The sequence below is a fragment of the Megascapheus bottae genome, chromosome 20, assembly GCF_031878675.1.
Source record: "Megascapheus bottae isolate mThoBot1 chromosome 20, mThoBot2.hap1, whole genome shotgun sequence".
Lineage (NCBI taxonomy): Eukaryota > Metazoa > Chordata > Mammalia > Rodentia > Geomyidae > Megascapheus > Megascapheus bottae.
The window spans coordinates 30,829,683-30,851,831 of record NC_143528.1 but is presented as its reverse complement, the minus strand read 5'-3'; the positions used below and the strand labels follow the sequence as shown (position 1 = coordinate 30,851,831).

At 34.1% G+C, this 22,149-nt stretch overlaps 1 protein-coding gene across 2 annotated transcripts in view; it reads right to left on the bottom strand.

The window, feature by feature from the left end:
- Positions 1-22,149, bottom strand: part of Spock3 (SPARC (osteonectin), cwcv and kazal like domains proteoglycan 3) — a 243,269-nt gene that overhangs the window by 136,448 nt on the left and 84,672 nt on the right. For both annotated transcript variants that reach the window (XM_090354216.1, XM_090354217.1), the window contains exon 3: positions 5,093-5,138. In XM_090354216.1, coding sequence (XP_090210342.1) covers positions 5,093-5,138 — 46 coding nt within the window. The remainder of the gene's footprint in view (positions 1-5,092; positions 5,139-22,149) is intronic.

Here is a 22,149-nt window from a genome sequence, read left to right as displayed (position 1 = left end):
GCACGGAGAAATCCAGTGCAATTTATTTCTGGCATTGATATCGTTTAATTTTGAAATAGCTTTTCCATCATCAAAGAGGCTTTATTTAAACAGCGTCTTTTATTGGTAGTTATCAGTGGGAGGAGAGCATAAATAAATATGAGTGCAGTACTTTATCTTCATATAGGAACAGAAACCAATAAACTTGTCGAAATTGTTTTAAGAGACGGAGGAGGGGAAATAAGGGAGAGTGAACAAGAAGTGGCTTAAGTGGGGTACATTTTATGCAGGTATGACCCCCTCTTGTACAAGTATGAAAAATTGTAATGAAATTAGTTTTTCCTAAAATATATGAAATGTAGATGAATATATGTAAATGTATATGAATGTATGCATGTGCATAGGTACACATATATATATGATCAGATGTGTATATGTATATTGGAGTACATATATTTATGAATTACATTTTTTCTGATTTGCTTAAGAGACAAGTTTGCAGGTTCATAAGGATACGTTTAACAGTGTTATTTTATACTTATATACTTACGTGTATTGTGTGCATGTGTGTTTTTTGGGGGGGGGGGGTGAAGGGGCTTGAATTTGGCCTGGGCAATGTCCCTGAGGTCCTCAGCTCAAGGCTACCACCTTACCCTGGAGCCAAACCCCACTTCCCATTTTGTAGTAGTTAATTGGGGATAAGAGTCTCAGGTCCTTTTGTGCCGAGCTGGCTTTGAACCTTATCCTCAGATCTCAGCCTCCTTGAGTAGCTAGGATTACATTGTGTGTTTTTATAAGTAGGTAAAAATACATCCTTTTGATAGACAATTGTACTGTTTGTATAAGGACATATTAGCACTTTATTCATAGGTACTTAAATTTCTGCATATTTTGAGAAATATTCTCTAGAAATGAAAATAGAAGTAAACTTTACAATGCATTGGATCAAAATGGCATAAATACCATGGTAAGAAATGTTATTAGCTGGGCATTAGTGGCTCATCTTATAATCCTAGCTATTTAGGAGCCTGAGATCTGAGGGTCATGATTCAGCCTAGGTCGGAAAGTCTGTGACACTTTTGTCGCCAATTAACCAACAAAAAAGGCAGAATTGGAGCTGCGGCTCAAGTGGTATAATGCTAGGCCTGAGCACAAAAGATTAAGGAAAGAAACCAGGCCTGGCTTCAAGCCCTAGGATGAGCTCTGTTCCAAAAAATCCAAAGGAAAAAAGGCAAACAAAAAGTATTATCAGAGTAATCTTCAGTCCAATATCACCACATCTTTATTTTCTTCAGTTTTTTTCAGAAAAAAGGCATAGGAATAGAAGAAAGCAACTTATATTGATACAAGATATTCATTTAATAAATAACATGCAAATGTTTCAAATTTAAAATCTGTTATTAATAAACACCAATATATAAAATTGATTATATGAACATATATTAAATTATTTCAACAATGAAATGAAATATAACAGTTAATACCATACAAAGATGAAATATAAAACACAGAGGATTTAAATCTTAAATATGAAAGCCTTGAAAATTATATTAGATTAATGAATATCAAAATAATTCTGTGATGAGCAAATTCAACAAACCTACAATAACTCTCTATTATTCAGAGCCATAAGGGAATAAGGAAGTTTTACCACTCAGGGTGGTCAGCAAATAAATTAGATACTTGGACTCAATCCCAAAAATATATACATAACCTAAATAATGAATTTTGATCTCAGATCTCAGCCTTCTTGGTAACTAGGATTATATCCTTAAGTAAGACATCCCTAAAGCACTTTTATATTTATAGGCAATATATAATCCATTCAATAAAGATTCAAGATCTGATCAACAAAATATTTTTACACACCGAAATAAGTTATTCGTTATTTCTCTAATGTGTTTTCACATAAAAAAATGTGTTTTAAAGTAAAACCTTTCAGGATGAAAGAAGAAAAGGAGGTGGGTAGATTTAGTGTACAGTGAATGTTTGTAAGAAAAAAAGTCTTATCAATGTGTACAATCGGCATGGTTTTATATGTGAATTTGCAATTGTGAAGCTAATACTACAATTTTAGTGCCATCAGATGAATTTCTTTCCTGGACAGATATAAGAAAAATGCAATTCAGGGACTAAAATAATGAAACCCAAATTCCAGCTTGCCATTTTAAAGGAATATTATATGAAACAGAATATCTCCCCTCAACTCCATTTTCTCATCTACCTTCTAGATTCTTGCAATGATTAAAGAAATTAATATATCAGATATAAAAGTCATTAAACATTGGACACTAGAAATACTAGATTTTTCATATCATAAGCTTCTTCTTGTCTAATAAGTACAACTGTTTCACAAGATTGTTAGTAAAAATTTCTTTGAAAATGAAAATAAATCAGACTCAAACTTGTTTTTCCCTGCAGTAAGAATAGTTTTTACATAAGTAAGAGATAGTTCACACCCAATATAGTGTAATACACCCAAAAGGGGACAGGGACAAATCAAAGCAACTTTATTGTTTACCAGAGCTATCAAGTATGATAAATTTGTGAGTTAACACCTTTGCATAGTTAAATCCAAACTTTTAAGGTTTATGATTCCTTCATAAAAATTTGTTGTACAAGAAAGTACATAAATACATCTGTTGTTACTTTCACTTTTACTGATTTTAGCACATTAAAAAAAATAATTTATTAGTAATCCAGGTCAAAATGGCCATCTTAGTATTCTAAGTGCTGATCCCATAAGAAAGATAACACAGCCCTCAACATAATACCACTGTAGCATGAAAGATTTCACAAGAAGCTGATTTTGAAGAAGGACTGATGGGATGACAGCTTCCTTCTCTCGATTGATATTGGTGATGTCCATGTAACTTGTTTCTCATAGAGGAGTTATATGTGTAGCACTCATCTCCCAATATTCAGTGGATCACTTTGTGGACATGGCAAAATGCTAACCTGTCTCTGGTATTGTATGACTCCATCATTTACTCGTTTTCACTACAGTATGGATATTGAGAAGCCCCAAGCCTGGTGGGTCCATGCATTCAAGTCATGGTCCTTGCAGGGGTGCTGCTGGAAGGTTGTGAGATACTTAGTGAATGATGTCTTCAGAGAGATGCTCTGGGTATCAGGGATGATCTGAAAGGAGATTGCCAGACTCCAGTCTCTTGTTCTTTGCCTGCTGATTGGTGATTCAATGTGGCTTCCATCTTGTTCTATGGCTGTGATGTACTGCCCTTACCAAATACCAAAATCCAGGGTTCACTCGGTATGAGACCAGAGTCAGGACCAACCTAAGTTTCTTTCTCTGTAATTTATTTGCCTCAAGTATTTCATTACTGCAACAGAAAACTGACTAGTATATCAGCGGTAATGCTTCAGCAAATACTGTCTTTGTCACGGATATTATTGCCTAAAGTAGCTTTATTCGGCCGGGAGTTCTAACAGTATTTGTCTCTTTCAAATTTCAAGTGGAAGATTCCATAGATGAAATGTCATGTAATTTACTAAACAATTCTTTTATATAGTTATGATCTCATGGAATTTGGAGTCTTCATTGCCGTTATACACATCAGTATCTTCCACCAGTTTGTACTGCTTTTCTTTCTTTAAGTAAGCTCATTAGAAGTGTATGTTGTATGTATAGAGATTGGAGAACACTAGTTGAGCATATCGCTTTCCCTTTTGGGTCAGGCTAAGCCCTCAGATAATGCTAATTACCGAGGTGGTCTGCTTAAAATGAAACCATGTATTCACTGAAAAAGAGACATAAGAGCAACTTTTTTCAATTCTGGAAAAATATGTCTATCTCCAAATGAATGCACTTTGAAACTATGTGAAGTGCTTTGTGTCAACTAATAAAAAATGGAAATATTTAAAAGCCCAAATCTGTAAGTCAAACATGTATCTAAAAATTAAAGAAAGTTTTCCCCCGTTCCCTATCCAATTTCAAATAACCAAATACAAATATATCCCATACATCAGGTAACAAAGTGAGATACTGTAACAATAAGAGATAACCAAGGGACAGCAAAAGAGATGAGAGATAACATAGTACTTTAAGGACAACAATCACTCATTATATGGCTTATGTTTTTATATCCTAGAGATCCTTTCATTTAGTGTCCTACTATATGGCCTTTTGTATCAAGGTTTTGTTCTATTGTAAATCTCTGCTAGTAGAGCCCAAGGTTTCTACTGATTATGACAAATGAGGGAAACCATGGAGCCTAAGTTCCTTTGAGTCTGGCTTACTTCACTTAATATGATCTTTTCTAAGTCTTTCCATTTCCTAACAAATGGGGCAATGTCATTCTTTCTGGAAAACAAGATGAGGGGTGGGGGGGGAGAGAAATGGGGACCAAGACATGTGAAAGGGTATCAATGTATGGGAATTAATACACCATCTATCTGGAAAATATCATGTAACCCTTCTATTAATTACAATAAAAATATATGAAAAAAAGAAACATGGCATGCAAAGGGGTATCAGCGTGTGAGAAGTAATGCACCTACTACTTGATGAATGGAACTATAAGCCCTGTAAATATTATCCTGACAAAAAAGAGAGAAAGAAAGAAAGAAACATGGCATTTAGGTTTCTCCTAACCAATCAGAAACAGCATCTGCAACATCTCGTACAAACGTTTGTATTGTTCGTGTTGTGGGAGCTGCTTTAGATTTTATACCTAAATGAATTTGAAGTTCTGCCTGGGAGCCTGTGAGGTGAATTATAAAATCAGGAATATCCTATGACTTTACAATGAAGATAGCTGGATAATAAACTCGAGATGGAAATGACCCTGAAGGGGATAAGAAAGTCAGGACCTTGCCTAGGCAAGGTTGTCTCAGTTCTTTTAGGATATATCTTTGAATTAAAGTCTCTCAGTCTACTTTAAAAAATAAATAAATAAAAGAAAGTTTAACATAACCATATTACCTAGCCAATTTTTTCTAAACATATTCTCCTTAAGTAACCATCATTTCCACACACAGATGCACTCTTAAGAAATTCTATTTTGTACTTTCAATAGTAATTAATAGTATCATTTTAAAGAGCAGAGACTATGAGTATAGAAATGTTTTTATGTTGGTGCAATTAGGTTCTTACCTTGATCAAAGGGTTTCACTGGACTCCAAGTGCGAAAATAATCATCCTGTGAGGGAAATAATATGAATTGAGTTCACATGGCTAATTGAAATGTAAAGACTTACATAAAATCTAAAATAAAATAGGAAACACAGAAGCTGAATACAAACCTCTACTTCCTGCAATGGCAAGCAGCAAATTATAAAGAAAAGAAAAGAAAAAAGAACAAGAGAAAAAGAAGAGTTATCAAAAAGGAATACAGTGCAGAAAAGTCAACAAATGAATTTATTTTCATTGCAAGTCAATGGTTGCTATGACAACTTAACTGTTTTGGTTGCCACTTCTTTTAAGTACTATAATCCAATTCTTTGGATTGCAATTCAATGGGTAATATAACATGTAGATAATTATCCTAAGCTAATAAGCTATGAAGTAGCATACTACTTTCTAATTATACAACTTCATTTCCCACTAGTACAACAGTAAATGGATCCATTTATATAAGGGAAAAAAGTGATTTTGCAATAGTCTATATACTATAAATGTACTGTATGCAAATCATTCACATGTTAATTTAGTATATAAGGAGAGTCTATCACAATACAATTAGATACTTGAAAAAATGCACATCTAATTAAAGCTTGGATAATTACTAAATCTTTGATGCAGAACAAAATACCCATGCAATATATTTACAATATATTTAGTATGCATATGTTTACAACATGAAAATTGTGGCAATATTAGCAGAAGAGATTTTTAAAAACAAAGCAAAATGGACTAAGTCTATTTTATCACTCTAAAAGGCCTATAAAAGTACTTCAACCTTATGATCTTTCACGGTAAAATTAAAAAAAAACAATCCAAGTTCCAATCAGTGCACTGTTTTCATTGTGGCAGGTTGCCCTAAGAAAGAGAAACAAGTACATAGCAATGTGATAAAAATCCTACCCCTCAAGATGCCCAAATGCAAAGCTATGAAACTGAGAAAATCTGAGTAGGACAAGCAGAGATGTTTTTAATTCCATTTTTATTCTATTTGCTAATGTTTCCCAGTGCATAAAACACTGCAGACATTTTAGCTAGTGTTAAATTGAGTTTCTCCCATTTTTTCCCATTGGAATAAGAATATGATTCAATAGCATTTAGTGTTCTGCTACTTACCTGCTTCACAGGAGAAAAACTGACAGGAAAGTAAAGGCACAAAAGGTATCTTTGCTAGTCTTGTATTTATGTCCAAATATGCTTATTAAGGAGTGGGGTTCGGGACAAGTAGCAAATGGGTATTCATACTAATAGATTGTGTCGTAAAGTATGTAGGAATCAAGGAGGGAAGATAATGCCACTGTATAATTTAATAAACATTCATTATATCCTCTTCTCCAACTTTCTTTTTTAAAAAAGCAAACAATTATAACTGCTGGAAATTGACTTAAGCTAAAGCTCTCACATTCCCTCCTGACACCCACTACTTAGAACTATCCCTTCTGCTGACCCCCTTGAATCATCTCTCCTCACCTCACCCCTGAAGAAATGCCCTGTGGTCTCAGAAGAGAGCCTGAGACCAAGGCCATATCTGATGCTCACATCCCTCTCTAACACAGAGGGCTGTTGAGACCTTGAAACTCCTCCATCAAAATAACAGTGCTCTTCCACTCCACCTCCCTCTCAACCAGCTTCCATCTGTCACTCCCCCACATCACTTTTTCTGCCCAATAATGAAAGGGACCCTAGTTTGTGAATTGGGGGTTGTGTCATTTTCCCTTCAGCCAGGTTGAAGAAGATTTGGCTGCCCTTCCCATGCTTTACTCCCAAATAAGTCCTGTTGGCTCTTGACTTCACTTTCTGCCCTTTCATTATTCTGATACCCTCATGACTCAGTTTTCTTACAATAACATGTCACAGTCCTTAGAAAAAATAAGCATTCAAATTAAATTACTCCATTAAGAATCTAACAACTGGAGATCATGGTCATAAAATCTTTTATTTTACAACTTTGCCTCTTAGTGCTCAGGAATGATGATTTCCATGCCAGGCATGGAGAGAAATGAACACCCATTTGTTCCCCATCTCTCTTTACCCTAACAAAAGCTAGAAATAAACACAAGAAAAATGGATTTGGAGTGAGTTGCACTTGAACTTAAGGTCTGAGAATGCCATCAAACTTTAAACACGATGATCAACATCACAGAATCTTCTGCGTAGGTTGGAAAAATGACTTATTTGAGTGGGATGCTTTGAAGATTAGTCACAAAGTATTTAAAATGCTAGCACCATATCTGACCTGGAGGATGTGCTGCTGTTCACAACTACTGCCAAGAGTGAAGTTCAATAGTGCTAGTGTATTGGCTAATAAGAATGGAGGCTCTACTGTTGCTGTCAAGATCCTTGAGATTTCCTGTTTTTTTCAAAAAATAGCAATGGAATCTTCCCTGGTGAAAATACGTACAAAAATAACATAATGATAAAATATAATCTCACACAGGTTTTGTTAACTCCCTTCCAAACCATATAATCACATTTGGTTCTTTTAAGTTTATAACTAAATTAAAATTTATAATCACAATTAAAACATAAGCCTGCAAGACATGTGAAAGGGTATCAATGTATGTGAATTGATGCACCTTCTATCTGGCAAATATCATGTAACCCTTTTACTAATTACAATAAAAAAAAAGAAATTGTTCAATATGTCCAAAAAGTTCAATATGGTCCCACAGAAGACAGTTTACTAATGAAGACAATTTAAAACAATTACATACCAGGTTAAAAAAGTCAATTTTGCTGTCCCCTGGTTATTTGATATTGTTATAATGTTTCACCTTGTTATCTGATATATTGGAGATATTAATATTTGCTTATTTGAAATTGGATAAGGAAGGAGGGAAAACAAGATGAGGGGCGGGGGTGGGAGGAGGGAAATGGGGACCAAGACATGAGAAAGAGTATCAATATATGTGAAGTAATGCACCTTCTATCTGATGAATTTAAGGTAACCAACATTTTATTACACTGAAGACAAATAAAAAATATCTCCAACCTTTTATATTATGTATGGCATTGATATTGTTCCCTCCAATTCAGATTTTAAAACCAATCCAATAAACCAAAAAGTCCTTACTTTCAAAAAACCCAAAAAAACATAAGCCTGGTTCATTGGATAATATCCAGGGCAATATTCCAGCCCTTATATTAAAAAGCAAACTCATCTTCTAAACTTTTTTAGTGATATTCTTTGTGTTGTAAATTTGGGCTTTTTAAATTTTTTTCCTCAAAATGGTTACACTTCATTAAATCTTAGGAATTTTGCCAGGATTAGAAATAACAGTTCATTCAGGCATAATTTCTTTTGTGTCAAAAGAGGCTTTGTGTGAATATAGGTTGTTCTTGAGCTTCAATTTAGGTACAAAATAAGCCAGTCAGGGATTTAGAAAACAACTTCAAGAAATGTTTCCAACAGAGAAATTTAGGTTTAGGCAACTACAGCCAATCTTGAGCTACTCAATAGACACAGCTGAATAACTGTCACTAGTACTCCAAATCTTACATTGGCCACTTACAGACACTTTCAAAAAGTTAGCCCTGGAAGCAAATGTCCCATTTTTACAAGTTATACTTAAAGAAATAACAAATATCAGTCTTCCTCAAAACATAGTTGACATAAGAAAATGTGAAATACTCATATTATTTAAATTATCTTTTTCTTCATGTTCTTTCTGACTTTTTCTAGTTCTACATGTATATATGTGTACATATATGTATATATAATATAATATAATAAAAAACAGAGGTTTTCAAAATAGCATTATTGATATTTCAGGCCTGCTAATTCTTCATTGTTTTGAGCACCAGGGATTCTGTTCAACATTTTGGGCCTCTACTCATGAAATACCAGATTTTCTCTCAAAGAAATCCTCCCTCAAGATTTGACAAACTGACTGAAATGTCCTTGGGGGAAATGTCACTCACTTAACAATGATAGATGAAGAGATATTGAGAAGTACAGGAAGAAAACAGAATAAAAATATCCTACAACAGATGACTACTGCTGATAACTGATGTCCCCATTACATTTTATTGTAATTGTCTTATTTTTAAAGAAATTGTGGAGCAGAAACCTTTACCATTTTGTATAGATTTACCATCGTTTAGTTATACCTTCATATATGTGTGCTTTTATATTGCATATGATATTTTGCAATTAAGAATCCAATAAATCAATGTCTAATAAATATTTATTTTCTGATTATGGAAAATATAATTTTAGAAGGTGATCCAAAGAAATGAACCCAATATTCACAGAATAGGAGCTACCATCCTGTTAGAACTAGTGGCAAATAGGCTTTAAGTTAGGTAAAATGTCTCCAAAGAGCTTTAAGGCTATGGTATTTATTGAGGATTCTTGTGTCCATGCTGCAGTATCTGCACTGAATTTTTGGGGGGGAAGGAAGTGGGAATTTGGTACTAGGGCTTGAACTCAAGGCCTGGACACTGTCCCTGAGTCTCTTTGTGCTCAAAGCTAGTGCTCTACCATTTGAGCCATAGCACCACTTCTGGCTTTTTCTGTGTAGTTTATTGGAGATAAGAGTCTTGCAAACGGGGGCCCAGTGGCTCACGCCTGTAATCCTAGCTACTCAGGAGGCTGAGATCTGAGGATCAAGGTTCAAAGTCAGCCCAGGCACAAAAGGAATTGAAACTTATGTCCAATTAACCTAAGAAAATGGAAAGTGGAGCTTTGCTCAAGGGTAGGGCAGAAGCCTTGAGCTGAAAAGCTCAGGGACAGTGCCCAGGCTGAGTTCAAGCCCCATGACCCACTTAAAAAAAAAAAAAAAAAAAAAAGCTTGCAGATTTTTCTCCCCTGGCTGGCTTTGAACCAAAATCCTTCAATCTCAGCCTCCTGAGTAGCTAAGATCATACATGTGAGTCATCAGCACCTGGCTTGAAATTTGTTTTTGTCTGAATTGGCATGAAATTAGCTCAAGATTGTTTCAACATCTTCCTGGATATATTGATCACAGGCTCAATTAGGAACGGGAAAGTCTTGGTGCCCACTAGCTCTGTGACTGTCTAGAGATGTAGCTATGATCCAGCTATAGTCACTATGTTTTTAACACTGGGCCCTGTTGCAGTGAAGGGCTGCAGGAACGGCAATGTATTTCCAAAGTAATGGTGAGAACTTGCTCAGAAAACACTGCATTTCTTACTACTACTAAATAGAAGCACTATAGAAGTCTACTGGACACATGGTTCTCCTGTATCCCTATAACCATTTTACATTATCCACCAAAAAAGTATCAAATATCACCCAGTTCTAAAGAAAAAAAAAACTACGCAATCATAAAAGAGAAGCAGAGAATAACAAAACAGGATGAAATAGGGGAGAAATATGAAAAACAGCAACATTTCCCATAAGACCTATGAATTGCTACTTCCAATGAGAATACTTTTGGAGAGTCACCTTGCAAATAAAATGAGTGTCAAATTGATGATTATCAGGGATAGCTATTTTTGGTACAACAAATTATAAGAGAACATGATAATGCAGTTCCAAAGCAAGGAACATAATTGTCCGGTGTTTGTGAGTGTACATTTACAAAATGTATAGATGCTGTTATACATATAAAATTTTGTATTTATATAAATGGGTCTATTACAGAAATTCATTACCTAAATACTGATAACCTTATTAATATTGAATTACTCCAAGTTTCCAATGAGGCATCTCATAAGAAAATTATTTGGAGAATTAGATCTAGGTCTAAAATAATGTATGCAGTAAAATTTCTTTAAAAGTTTAAAATATTTTATATGTGATTACAGAAACCTAGAAAATACAGTTTCAAGTTTTCTCCCAGCTAAGGAAATGAATAAATTTAGCTATAATATTGACATATGCATACACAAATAAATATTGACAGTAATACTATGAAAACTTCTTTGCATGAATTTTTATAGTGATATCAACTCTGTATTGTACTCTACTTCCTCACAAGACTGCCTAAATTGTGCTTTTAATGTAGAGTCCCATTGGATGTATACATTTATATGATTTAGAATTATACTTTCATATAATGCTTTTGAATTATATGTCATTTGTGATACACTATCTGAAATGTCAATTTTTTCCCACTAAAGATGCATACTTTAGAAGAAATAGTGTTTATGAGTGATCTCATTCATGGAACAATTGTCAAAAATTGCTAATGAGTTAGCATGCATGTGATGAAAACACATTAAAAATGCAAGAAAGAACAAGTATGAAGATTTACAGATTCATTTATTTTGTTACTAAATTAAAAATTTAGCTTAACCATTTCAATTAGAGCATTTTGATAGAAACAAATATAAAAGAAAATGGAGAAGGTATAGTATAACCTCAGGAACAAAAGCCAAAACTTAGAAGAAAAATCTAGGTTTGAACCTTCTGTATTGAGTTGTCTTCTCTGAAAATTGAGGTGAATCACAATGTCATTTGGCTGTTAGTCAGCATGGTTTAGTTTCTGGCTCACGTATTATAGTGATTGTCATCGGTCATTATGTTGCAGGTGAATATTCTTTCAATTGAAATCATATGAAAGTGGAATTCTGAATAATCTCTGAGTTTTGTTAGTAGGAACTTGTGACATATGGAAAAGAATATGAGGAAACAGAGTGTTTTATACTCTGTTATTTCAGATCTCTCTCCTCTGAATTCTGAAAAAAAATAAACATAAAATGTGTCCTCATTTATCTTCCTGTGTCCTATTAGAGATCCATCTAATTAAATCATTCAATAAATATTTAGTGCCTTTCCAATAGGTCATAAAAAGAAAATTAGATGATAAATATCCTTTGAATTCATGAAACTCTGTGTTCCATGTAAAAGGATGTACAAAACAAAGAAAGAAAAAGAATAAATCTGTGTTGAGTCTTCACGGCAAAGATAATATAGAAATGCAGAATATAGAAATGTGAACCTTAAATTCCCCAAGGCCTTTGAAGTATTATCTGACTAACTTTACTTTTCCAATTGAGTAATGTGCAGTTCCTATGATCAAAGATTCTCCACAGCTGTCTCTGTCAGTGTGTTTCTCATGGTACACTCATGGTGGTACCCTGTAACTACAGATTAATACACACCCCTTTCCAAATAAGAGTCTGTCTGTTTTAAGTCTTGCTTGATCAATAATATATATTAAAATACCATACAAGAATTCTAAGACTAGTTTATAAGAAATGTTTCATTCTTCCCATTATGATGGAAATCCAACCTACACAGAAAAGCTGAGTGTATACATCATTCACTTATCTTCTACATGACATTCCCAATCAATTATTAGTCGTGTGCACAAGCAAATTTGAATTTGAAGTGACTCAAAACAAGGTCTATCATCTGTTAGAGATGCAAAATAAAAGGAAATGTGTATCCTTCAAGTTTGTGATCCTCATTATATAATGAAAATCAAAAGTTAAATTAGCAAAGCATCACTAAAAGTTCTCAAAAAGAGAAAGTCTTAAATCCTAGAGCACTTCTTTGGTTCATAAATCAAACTTTTAATTCTCAGCATGGTGGTTCACTATGGCACTCCTAGCCTCTCAGGAGACAGATATCTGGAGAATGGATGATCAAAATCTGAGCAAATATTAAGCAAGAACACCTTTCAACCAGCAAGCTGTATGTTGTGGCATGTGCCCAGAATCACATACATAGGAGGAGTAGATAGAAGGAGTAGATAGGAGGATTCAAGCTGAATGAAAGTCAGCTTTAGATAAGGAATAAGATTTTAACTGAAAAAGAAAAACTGAAGGAAAAAATAGGCCAAGTTCTGGTGCAAATGGGAGGCACTTGTATACCATAGCCTGCCCACACCAAAAAAAAAAAAAAAAACCACACAAATAAGCCTAAATACCAATTTACACATTATATATAGATATATATAGATAGATAGATACATCTATATAGATGTATAGATTTTTTGTTGGTCATGTGGCTTGAACTCTGAGCCTAGGTATTGTCCCTGAGCTCTTCAGCTCATTCTTTTACATTCTTTTAATGTTTATGGCTTCTTTTTGGCAGTATTGGAGTTTGAACTTGGGACTGTATGTTAGAAAGGCTCTCTACCACTTTAGCTATGTATACCAGCCTTTTGCTTTAGTTTCTTAAATTTTTTTAGAAAGTCTCATAGACCTTGAGCAAAGGTGGGCATAATTAGACAATTAAATCTATCTCTAATAGAGCTGAGTAGCAGGCATTTGCTGATATAAAGTCTTGCTAATGCTTTGCCTGGGCTAGCCTCAAAGGGTGATTTTCTTGATTTTCACTTCCTAAATAATCAGAATAGACATATTCCACCAAGCCTACCCACTGATGACATTTTATTAATATCCATAATTGATAATTATGAAAAATATATGTGAAATTACATACTAAATGTGGGTTAAAGATAAGAATGCTAATCTGCTAATCAGATCAAATGTAAAAAATGAGTATACAGAAGATATATAATGTATGATGTCTATTAAATTATAATATAGAATCAATGAAATACTGTATAAAATAGACAAAGGTCACTGTAAATGAAAACATATCTGTTTTATAATAGAACAATAAGAAATGAAGTAGAGGGGTGAGGATACAGTTATGGACAGCAATTTCTCCAGATACTTAAAGCCCTATGTTCACTCTCTGAGCAATAAGGAGAAAGAAAAACAAAATAGTACAATAACAACTTCCATCTTGAGTCAGCAATTGAGATTTCTTAAAAAAATAATAAAACCAAAAATAACTCTGCTTCAGATCTTTGTCTGACCAAATGGTAAGAAGGAAATGTTTATGTGAACTCACATCACTTAATTTCAGATATTTTTTTGGCCAGTCCTAAGGCTTGAAATCAGGGCCTATGCACTGTCCCTATGCTTTCTCAAGTGCTCTACCACTTGAGACACAGGACCACTTCTGGCTTTTTCTATGTATGTGATAACCAAGGAATGGAACCCAGGGCTTCACATATGCTAGGCCAAACTCCTGGCTCAGTCTTCAAATTTTTTATGGTAAGTAATGCCTGTGAGCATCTGTTTTGAATTTATCTATTTTTAGACACTTAGACCATTTTGTTCCTTGAGTTTGACTCATTCATAAGGCACTTTGTATATTTTTTCTTGTTATTATTATGATGTGATTCTACGTGTATAAATAAGGACTCCAGTTACAAGTTGCTATTGTCTATAAGGGTGCAATACTTATAGTTGAATTGCATGTAAAAATATTTGAATTAAAAAATGCTTTATTCTTGTCTGAGAATCTTTGACTTCTATTATTTTTGAAATGAAAATCTTTCAACAAGACTTTCAGCATGGCTCTTTGCTCAACTCAAAAATTTGGAGCAATGTAAAAAATATGTATCCATGTACGTTTGTTTCTCTGCATAATCTACTTTAAGATAAACACTGATATATAAAGATAGATAGATAGATAGATAGATAGATAGATAGATAGATAGATAGATCAACCAAGTCACCAATACATTAGTTCCTTACAGATTCCAGTATACTAGAATGCCATAAGTGAAGGTCACAATAATCAATAAAGGATTAGATTACATAAAGACAAAAACTGAGGAATTTTATGTAAAACCCTTGGTATCCACTTGTTCCTCTAAAAAGAGAAAGCAGATGAGGAATCACCTCTATGAAAAAGTTGCCTAATATGTGATGTCAATATTTAGCATCTTGGGACAACAAATACTCATCTAACTATTTCTGGGCATGATGGTTTATCCCAGTTTCTGACTAGGTTTTAGTTGCTGCTTCCATTTTTCTCACAATAATCCCAAGATTGAAATGTCTATTAAGAGCTATCTGATGATTTTTGTGTAAATGTTTGTATGAAATTGACATACTATTTTATAAGTTGCATAAAAAATATAAATTGAAATAAGTGTAAATACTAAATGGATGAAATTCACTAAAGACTTTCACTGTATGTTGTATTCATTTAGAAAATAAATGATTTATGCACTTTCAATATAGCTATTTCTCCAATATTTAATATACTCTAGGACTTGAAAATGCTAGGTCTGAAAGGATATTCCTGACATGATTTATAAGGATCACATTTGAAGATGTAAACTTTGCCTATGGACACACCCATAATACACACAGACACACACACACACACAAAGCTAAGCCTAAATGAATAGTGTAAAGATCAAATTTCCAAGGAAAATGTGTAAGATGCTCTAATATAATTGTATATTGTAATATAAATTACCAGAACATTTTAAAAGAATGACTTTCTGTAGAGAAAACATATAAGAAAAAATAAATTTTGTATATGTATTAAGTTCAAAAGGAAAGAGTTTCATATAAGTGATAGAGCTTGTATCTCTGTATTCTTTCCATAATTTTAAAAAAGAAAAAAAATAATATATCTCAATATGATTCAATTCTAATGATTAATTTATGCATATTAGTTTCATTGGTGTTCCTGAGCTTTAACAAAATCTAAGGTGAAGTAAATATAGACTGTTACAGACATAAGATTAGTATTAGTAATTGGAACATATTTCATATAACTGTATTATTTATTACATTTAATTGTATGTGATTTGTGGTCTGTAGTTAATTGTATGTTTAATTCCATTTAGAGAAGAAGAAAGGAAAGAAAGTATGATGTAATAAAGGGAGGGAGGAAGAAAAGGAAGAAGAGAGCTAAACTAACCACAGGAAAGAAAAAGTAGCATTTATTTCAACAAACATTCATCTAAAACATCCATGGATGAGGCCCCTATGTAGCTAGCACCTGGCCACTGCTAGATAAAAATATATACATAGTTACTCTGTTGTTATAATTCAGGTTTTAGAGAGATAATCACGGTAGCAATCTATTGTAGTTTCATACAAAATGTTGAAGCTATTCATAAAAGAGTGACCTGGTCAGGGCGACTGTATGTGTCCTGTAAGCTGTGGATTGACACATGCCAGTGTTGCTATGTTATTCAGAACCCCTAGCAAGTAAAACACAGACATGAAAAGAAATCTACAGTATCCTAGAAAGTAGCTTGGTATCATCATATCCTAACACAAGCCACACCTTTGTGTGACAGAATTACTTCACAGTGATTGTGTGTGGGTGTGTAGGTTGTGTGTATGTATGGGTACCAGGAACAACAGAAATACTGAGGTTGGCTGTGAATGGATATGGCAGGGTTACACGAGGAGTAGTTAAAGAGAGGCTGACAGGTAAATTAACTGTAATCAGGTTTTCTCCTGCAAGACTTTTTTTTGCCAGTCTTGGAGCTTGAACTCAGTGCCTGGGCACTGTCCATGGGCCTTCTCAAAGCTAGAGCTCTACCACTTGAGCCACAGCACCACTTCTAGCTTTTTTTTATGTGTGTTGTACCAAAGAATCAAACTGGGGTCTTCGTGCATGCAAGGCAAACACTCTACCATTAGGCCAAACTCCCGGCCCCTGCAAGATATTTTTTAACTATTCTTCCAGATTCAAAGAAAATGTAAATTGTGAGGCTGTCATATACATTCTCCAAATTATCAACACATCTGCATATTTTTCTGATGCCTAAAAACCTACCCCAGGAGTCTAAGCATTATGACACATAGGCAGAATGATAAGAACAACATCTAGTATTAGTTTTACTGCATCTTGGTACTCTAAATATTGAAACTAACCTATAGTCTATATGTCATCTTTTACTCTACAAGTAAGGAGAGACAATGATTTTTATCTCACTTTTAGAGACTATCAGAGATGAGACTGAAACCCAAATAACTTGATTCTGTCACTTATGCTCTTAACCACTTTCTTTCAAGTTCTCAATTTTATTAATTTTCAAGTTAATAATATGCTGCACAGAATCATTTGGAAATTCCATCCTAAGTTGACTTATTTAGCAAATATTGTAAATTATATTTTAATTCTAAGAATAAAAGTAAAATTGGTGAACAAGATAGAAAGTCTATCATGAGCAATGTATACAAGACAGTTCTGGACAGCATACATGAGAAAGGGAGAGGTTCTACAATCACAAGACAGAACTCATTTAATTACTTAATGAATTCTGTTAAAATATACATTTCATTCTTTACATTTGAGCAAGGGAATTTCAAAGAAAAAGATCTGCTGGTATTCATAATCATATATGCATGGGTATCTTAGGAGTAGGTCTAAGATACTGTCAGATATAAAAATGAAAAATCTGAGAATGTGTGAAGTACATTTTTTAAAACAGAACTAAACCTTGTTGCTTTCCTCTCCAAAATGTACTAGTTTTAAAAACTTTCAAAACTATTAATGACTTTTCAAAGCTTCCCACAAAATTGTTTTGTCAGAATCCATTCATGAGGAACGACCTATATCCCTTGATAGAACCTAATTTATGCTTCTTGCTGTGTTTTCTTTGAACATTCCTAGATTTAATTATCTGGAATAAACTGCTCCTTTTGACAAGAAATACTTTTTCTTGGTTTTTATTCCATGTCTATAGACATTTTGAGTCAAGACCCAATAGAAATGGAGAAAAAAATCTTTAAAGACTAAATATACCAAGAAAATAAATATCCGTGATGCCCGGTGAAAGGGGCTATTTCTTTAGTTTTAATCAGTGATTAGATGCCAAGAACACATAAGAAAGAAAGAAGTTCAGACGTAATAGCCAATTTCTCTGTGAATGTGTGATTAATATTGTCAATCAATTGAATTTTGTACTCAATTCAGAATGTTGTTAATTACAGTCCAGGGGAAAGCAAATTCAATATCAAACACTTTGAAGCAAAAGTAAATGGGATTTTATGGTGCTGGCAAATGGTAATGTGTTGTGAGCAGTGCTGTGCGACTTCATACATTAGCATAGTTGTTTATGCACTTGGTGATATGATATTTAAAATATGCTGTAATGTGGGTATTAAATTAGATCAGAGCTGTGTTTACCAGGTCTGGGTTGAGAGCCATATGTACTGTAAAGATAAAAGGATTTAGACCATTGAAAAAGCAATACATAGAGTTAAAAATTCCCTGGAAGCTAGTCTGGGGATGCATTATCTGGGAGGAAGCAGGGAAGAACTTTCATTAAGCATAGTTTTTGTAAAATGCATAGATGGCAAAATTGCCTTTATTCCTGCCCTTTTCCAAACCATCTTTTCATGGGGCTTAGCCTTATATATGCCCATGTTTGTCTCAGTCAACTGCTTAGTCTTTAAGATAGACCACAATCTAAAGTCAGGGAATTGTTAGTTTACCATCAGTACTATACCAACCCCTTGACCTTACTCTGTTTCCCTAAGTGGCTGAGGCAATGACATCATCTAAGGAGTGCCTGCAACACTGGTGATGGCAGTGTCTGCAAACCAGTTTTCTAATTTCTTCAACAATTTCTGGTTTCCATGAGCCATGTCTCCCAAACCATGCTATCAGCCATCCCTAAGAAGCAATTAAAGTAACACTGAGTAATATTAACATCAATAATAAGTGTTAGTTTTCCTTCCATTTCCAGAACAAACATAAAAGACAGAGGGTAACTGAGAACCTCAGGTCATCTTAGAAATGAGAACCCCGGCAGTGATGGGTGAATGTCAGGGCACCTTAAGGCTGAGATTGAGAAGAGTAACAGGAAGGACAAGGACTTACTCTAACCATTTGTTTTGCCTAAGGCTTTAGGAACAAAGATGGCATATTATTTGCATAATAACAACAGCAAAGGGCACTGGGAATTTCTCTTTCTGGCTGACAACACAGAAGAAAATATATGCATCAGAAATCAAAAAGATAGCCAAGGAAGGCTGCACTCAGTGCCAAGTCTCTTGATGCTTCTGTTCAATCTTTTAGGTCAGTGTCTCTTTGCAGCTCATCGCATTAACCTTGAACAATGTTGGGTTTTAAGGTACAATGGTAGAGGAGAAAAATTAGAAATGGAACAGACTTGGGTCAAAGTTCTGGCTCCACAGTAGAGGTAATTATAAACTTTCAGCTTCAAAATATTCCATTGAAAACCTACAGGAAATATCATCTTTATATAATTTTCTAGGTATCAGTATATAGAGAACATACAAATTATCCAAGTAATACTTCTGGCATTTATGAACCCTCAGTAAATACAAATTTGCTACTTTCATTTCACCTGCTACCTAATAATGTTCCATGAGAGAAAAATAGGTTCAGCATGCTTTTGTTAGCAGTTTTCTAGAGTTTCCGCCATTCATCCATTTGCTCATTCATATAACTATGGGTAGACATATTGACATATCAGGTTAATATGCAGTTTAAATGAAAGGAAGAGAATATTAATGAAGCATTTAGATGTATACACACAAATATAAAACCAAATCCAGCACAGATCACAACAAGATCACAGCTGGTCAATTTGCTTCCCTCTAGAGAATTTCACTATGAACTATATTAGAGAAGTAAAGATAAAATAGTAGGAGCAGGAGCAAGAAAAAGACAGAAAAAAAATCGAAGAGGTGAATAAGCAAAATCTATGCCTAATACGAAGTTTTTAGTAGCAAGGGAGTGGGAGTAAAGATCTGATGTATCCTGAAGGTAGAAGACAAATACTGGAATGCATCTCTCTCAAATTCTGAATAATATTTTTGTTCTAGCCTCTAACCTTTCAAATTGTAATATAGTTCTTTTACACTGGGCATCCTTAAGCTCATATAATCTATACCATTGCTCCATTTCAGATCTCATACTTACAGTATCTGAGTTGACTTACATGCAAAATATTTAACTCACAGAAAGATCATGTAAATAATAATTTGCTTTAAATTATCTTAGCAAGCATAGATTTAAGTATGTGTACAACTTAGTTCTTTATGAATTGTAGAGGTGATTAGTGTTCTATTAATAAACATTTGAAATCTTATAAATGGCAATAAGCATTCTAAGGACAACTGTGGAGTCAATGCAGAAAAATATCATGAACAGCTACCCAAGATAGCCCATCAATTACTAGAGCATTTGTTTGTTTGTTTGATATAAGTCTATATACATTTCAAGAATCCTCTCATAGCTTATGTCAAAAGCCAACTCAAATCAAACCTGTATTCCTGACATTGTAAAATCACTTAACCAAAGCCTGGATCCTGGGCAAGGTTTTTCTGTTGGTTTGTTTGTTTTTTAAATCACACTGAAATTCCCCACAGCTAATAATGTGTGCTCTACAGAAAAGAAATCCTATTAGTTCAATCATCGGTGTTCCTATTGGAGATTGGACCAAGCAAAGTGACATTTGATTTCTTACTAAGTCATCTACAAAATAGCCAAATATGCAACCTGGTCTGTGTATAAGACTTCAAAGCTTTGTGAAGTATTATTTTATCATCTAAGTTAGGTAACAAAGTATATATACTACTTTCTCTCTGGTTCATTTTAATTTAGATTCAAGGTAGGACTATCTTAAGACTATTGCCAGATATATTGAAACACATAATCCCCTCTGATTGGTTTTATATTTTGCCAAAATACTAATGGTAATGATATTCACTATTAATTTAATATTAACATCCTATGGATAGTAATGGCAAAAGAGGGCTAGAGAAATGTCTGGACGTTTTTAGTTTTCTTTGCTCATGTTACCTGAATACCAAATATAAAGCTGTAATCTTAGATGTCAGGTTTCTTTTTCTCTTTTTTCTGCAGAACATTTGAATCTAAATTGCTGTTTTTTTTCCAGCTAAACTCACGAAATGATACATCATATGGCTAGGGAGACTGGCAAGTTTTACTGATAGAAAGTGTCAGTTACTTGAGTCATATCTGACTCGTGTCACATGTTTTTCAAGGTCACTTCAAGTACAGAAAAGAAATACTTAGTTTGTGATCGTTAGTACTTATGAAGTGTATAAACTTTCCTGGTTTATAAGAGTATGTATTTTAATGTACTTTTATATTGTTATTACGTGTTAAATGTTATTAAAGAGATAGGTTTTACTTATTTGAATGTGCTGGAAACCATGATCTCTTGCAACCTTCTAAATGACAATAATAAATAAGATATTTCATTAGAAACAATTGTCTATTTTTCTTCCACAATCCTTTTCCTGGTTTGCAATTCAAGTTTCTCTGCAGTATTTTCCTGTTTTCTACCCTTCTCTCATATTTTTCTCTCTCTGAGTAGAACTCAACCATTGGATATCCATGTGACTGCACAGCCCTAAGGCTAATACACTGGTGTCAACAAAAATCTACGTAGAATTCCATAGTCCAGAAACATTTTCTTGACAATTACTTCTCTATTCACTCCCACCCACCACACTTATCTGGACAGTGTCGCTAAAAATGTCAGTGACTAGTTCTGCCTTTGGTCTGGAACCGCCTTAAATTTGTTCTCACAGGAAGCAGGATGTGTAAGAGAGATACTTTCAGTGCCTGGGTACCCACTTGCTTGTCATTTCTTGGTGTTACAGTGAGATTGAGAAAGCAAGTAAACAGATATTATGCCTTGGGTACTAGTAATCAAGAAGAAATGGAATTTTTAAAGTCTCACATAAGAGATTAGAGCTCAACACATATCTCTGCAGGCACAGAGTCTCTAGAAATTCCATTTGTCTCTGATGGTGTTAGTAGATGGAGAATCTGTTTTAACCCAACCTGTGTTTTGCCCAGAGGAATCAAGGGGATGATTGACTTTACTGTAAGCTTCTAGAAACTGGTCCTGTGACAGGGACAGCAGAGACCTCAGTAAAATCTCAAACATTATCTACTGCAGACAGGCAAAATGTCAGGATCAGAAGAACTCATGACTCCAGTCATTAGCTCCCTGCTCTGCTTGGCAAATCTAAGGGAAAAATAAAATGTCCTTTAAGGAATGATATTAGGAATATAAAATGTTTGATGTAAATGATGTCAAGGAATAGGAAAAGAAATAGAAAGGGGGAGCAAAGGGCCTTTTTCTTTTGTCACTAAACTGCTTATCAAGTTAGACAGGATTATGGAAAACACAGCCACAGTGGCTATATGTCTGCTAAAGGGTAAAAATTTAAGTCTAGCCTACGATTTCACTTTTTGTTTCAGTGACAATTTCCAAGAGGTCACAAGAATTACAATTTTGAGAACATGCAGTACTAGTGAACTGTGATTTGAC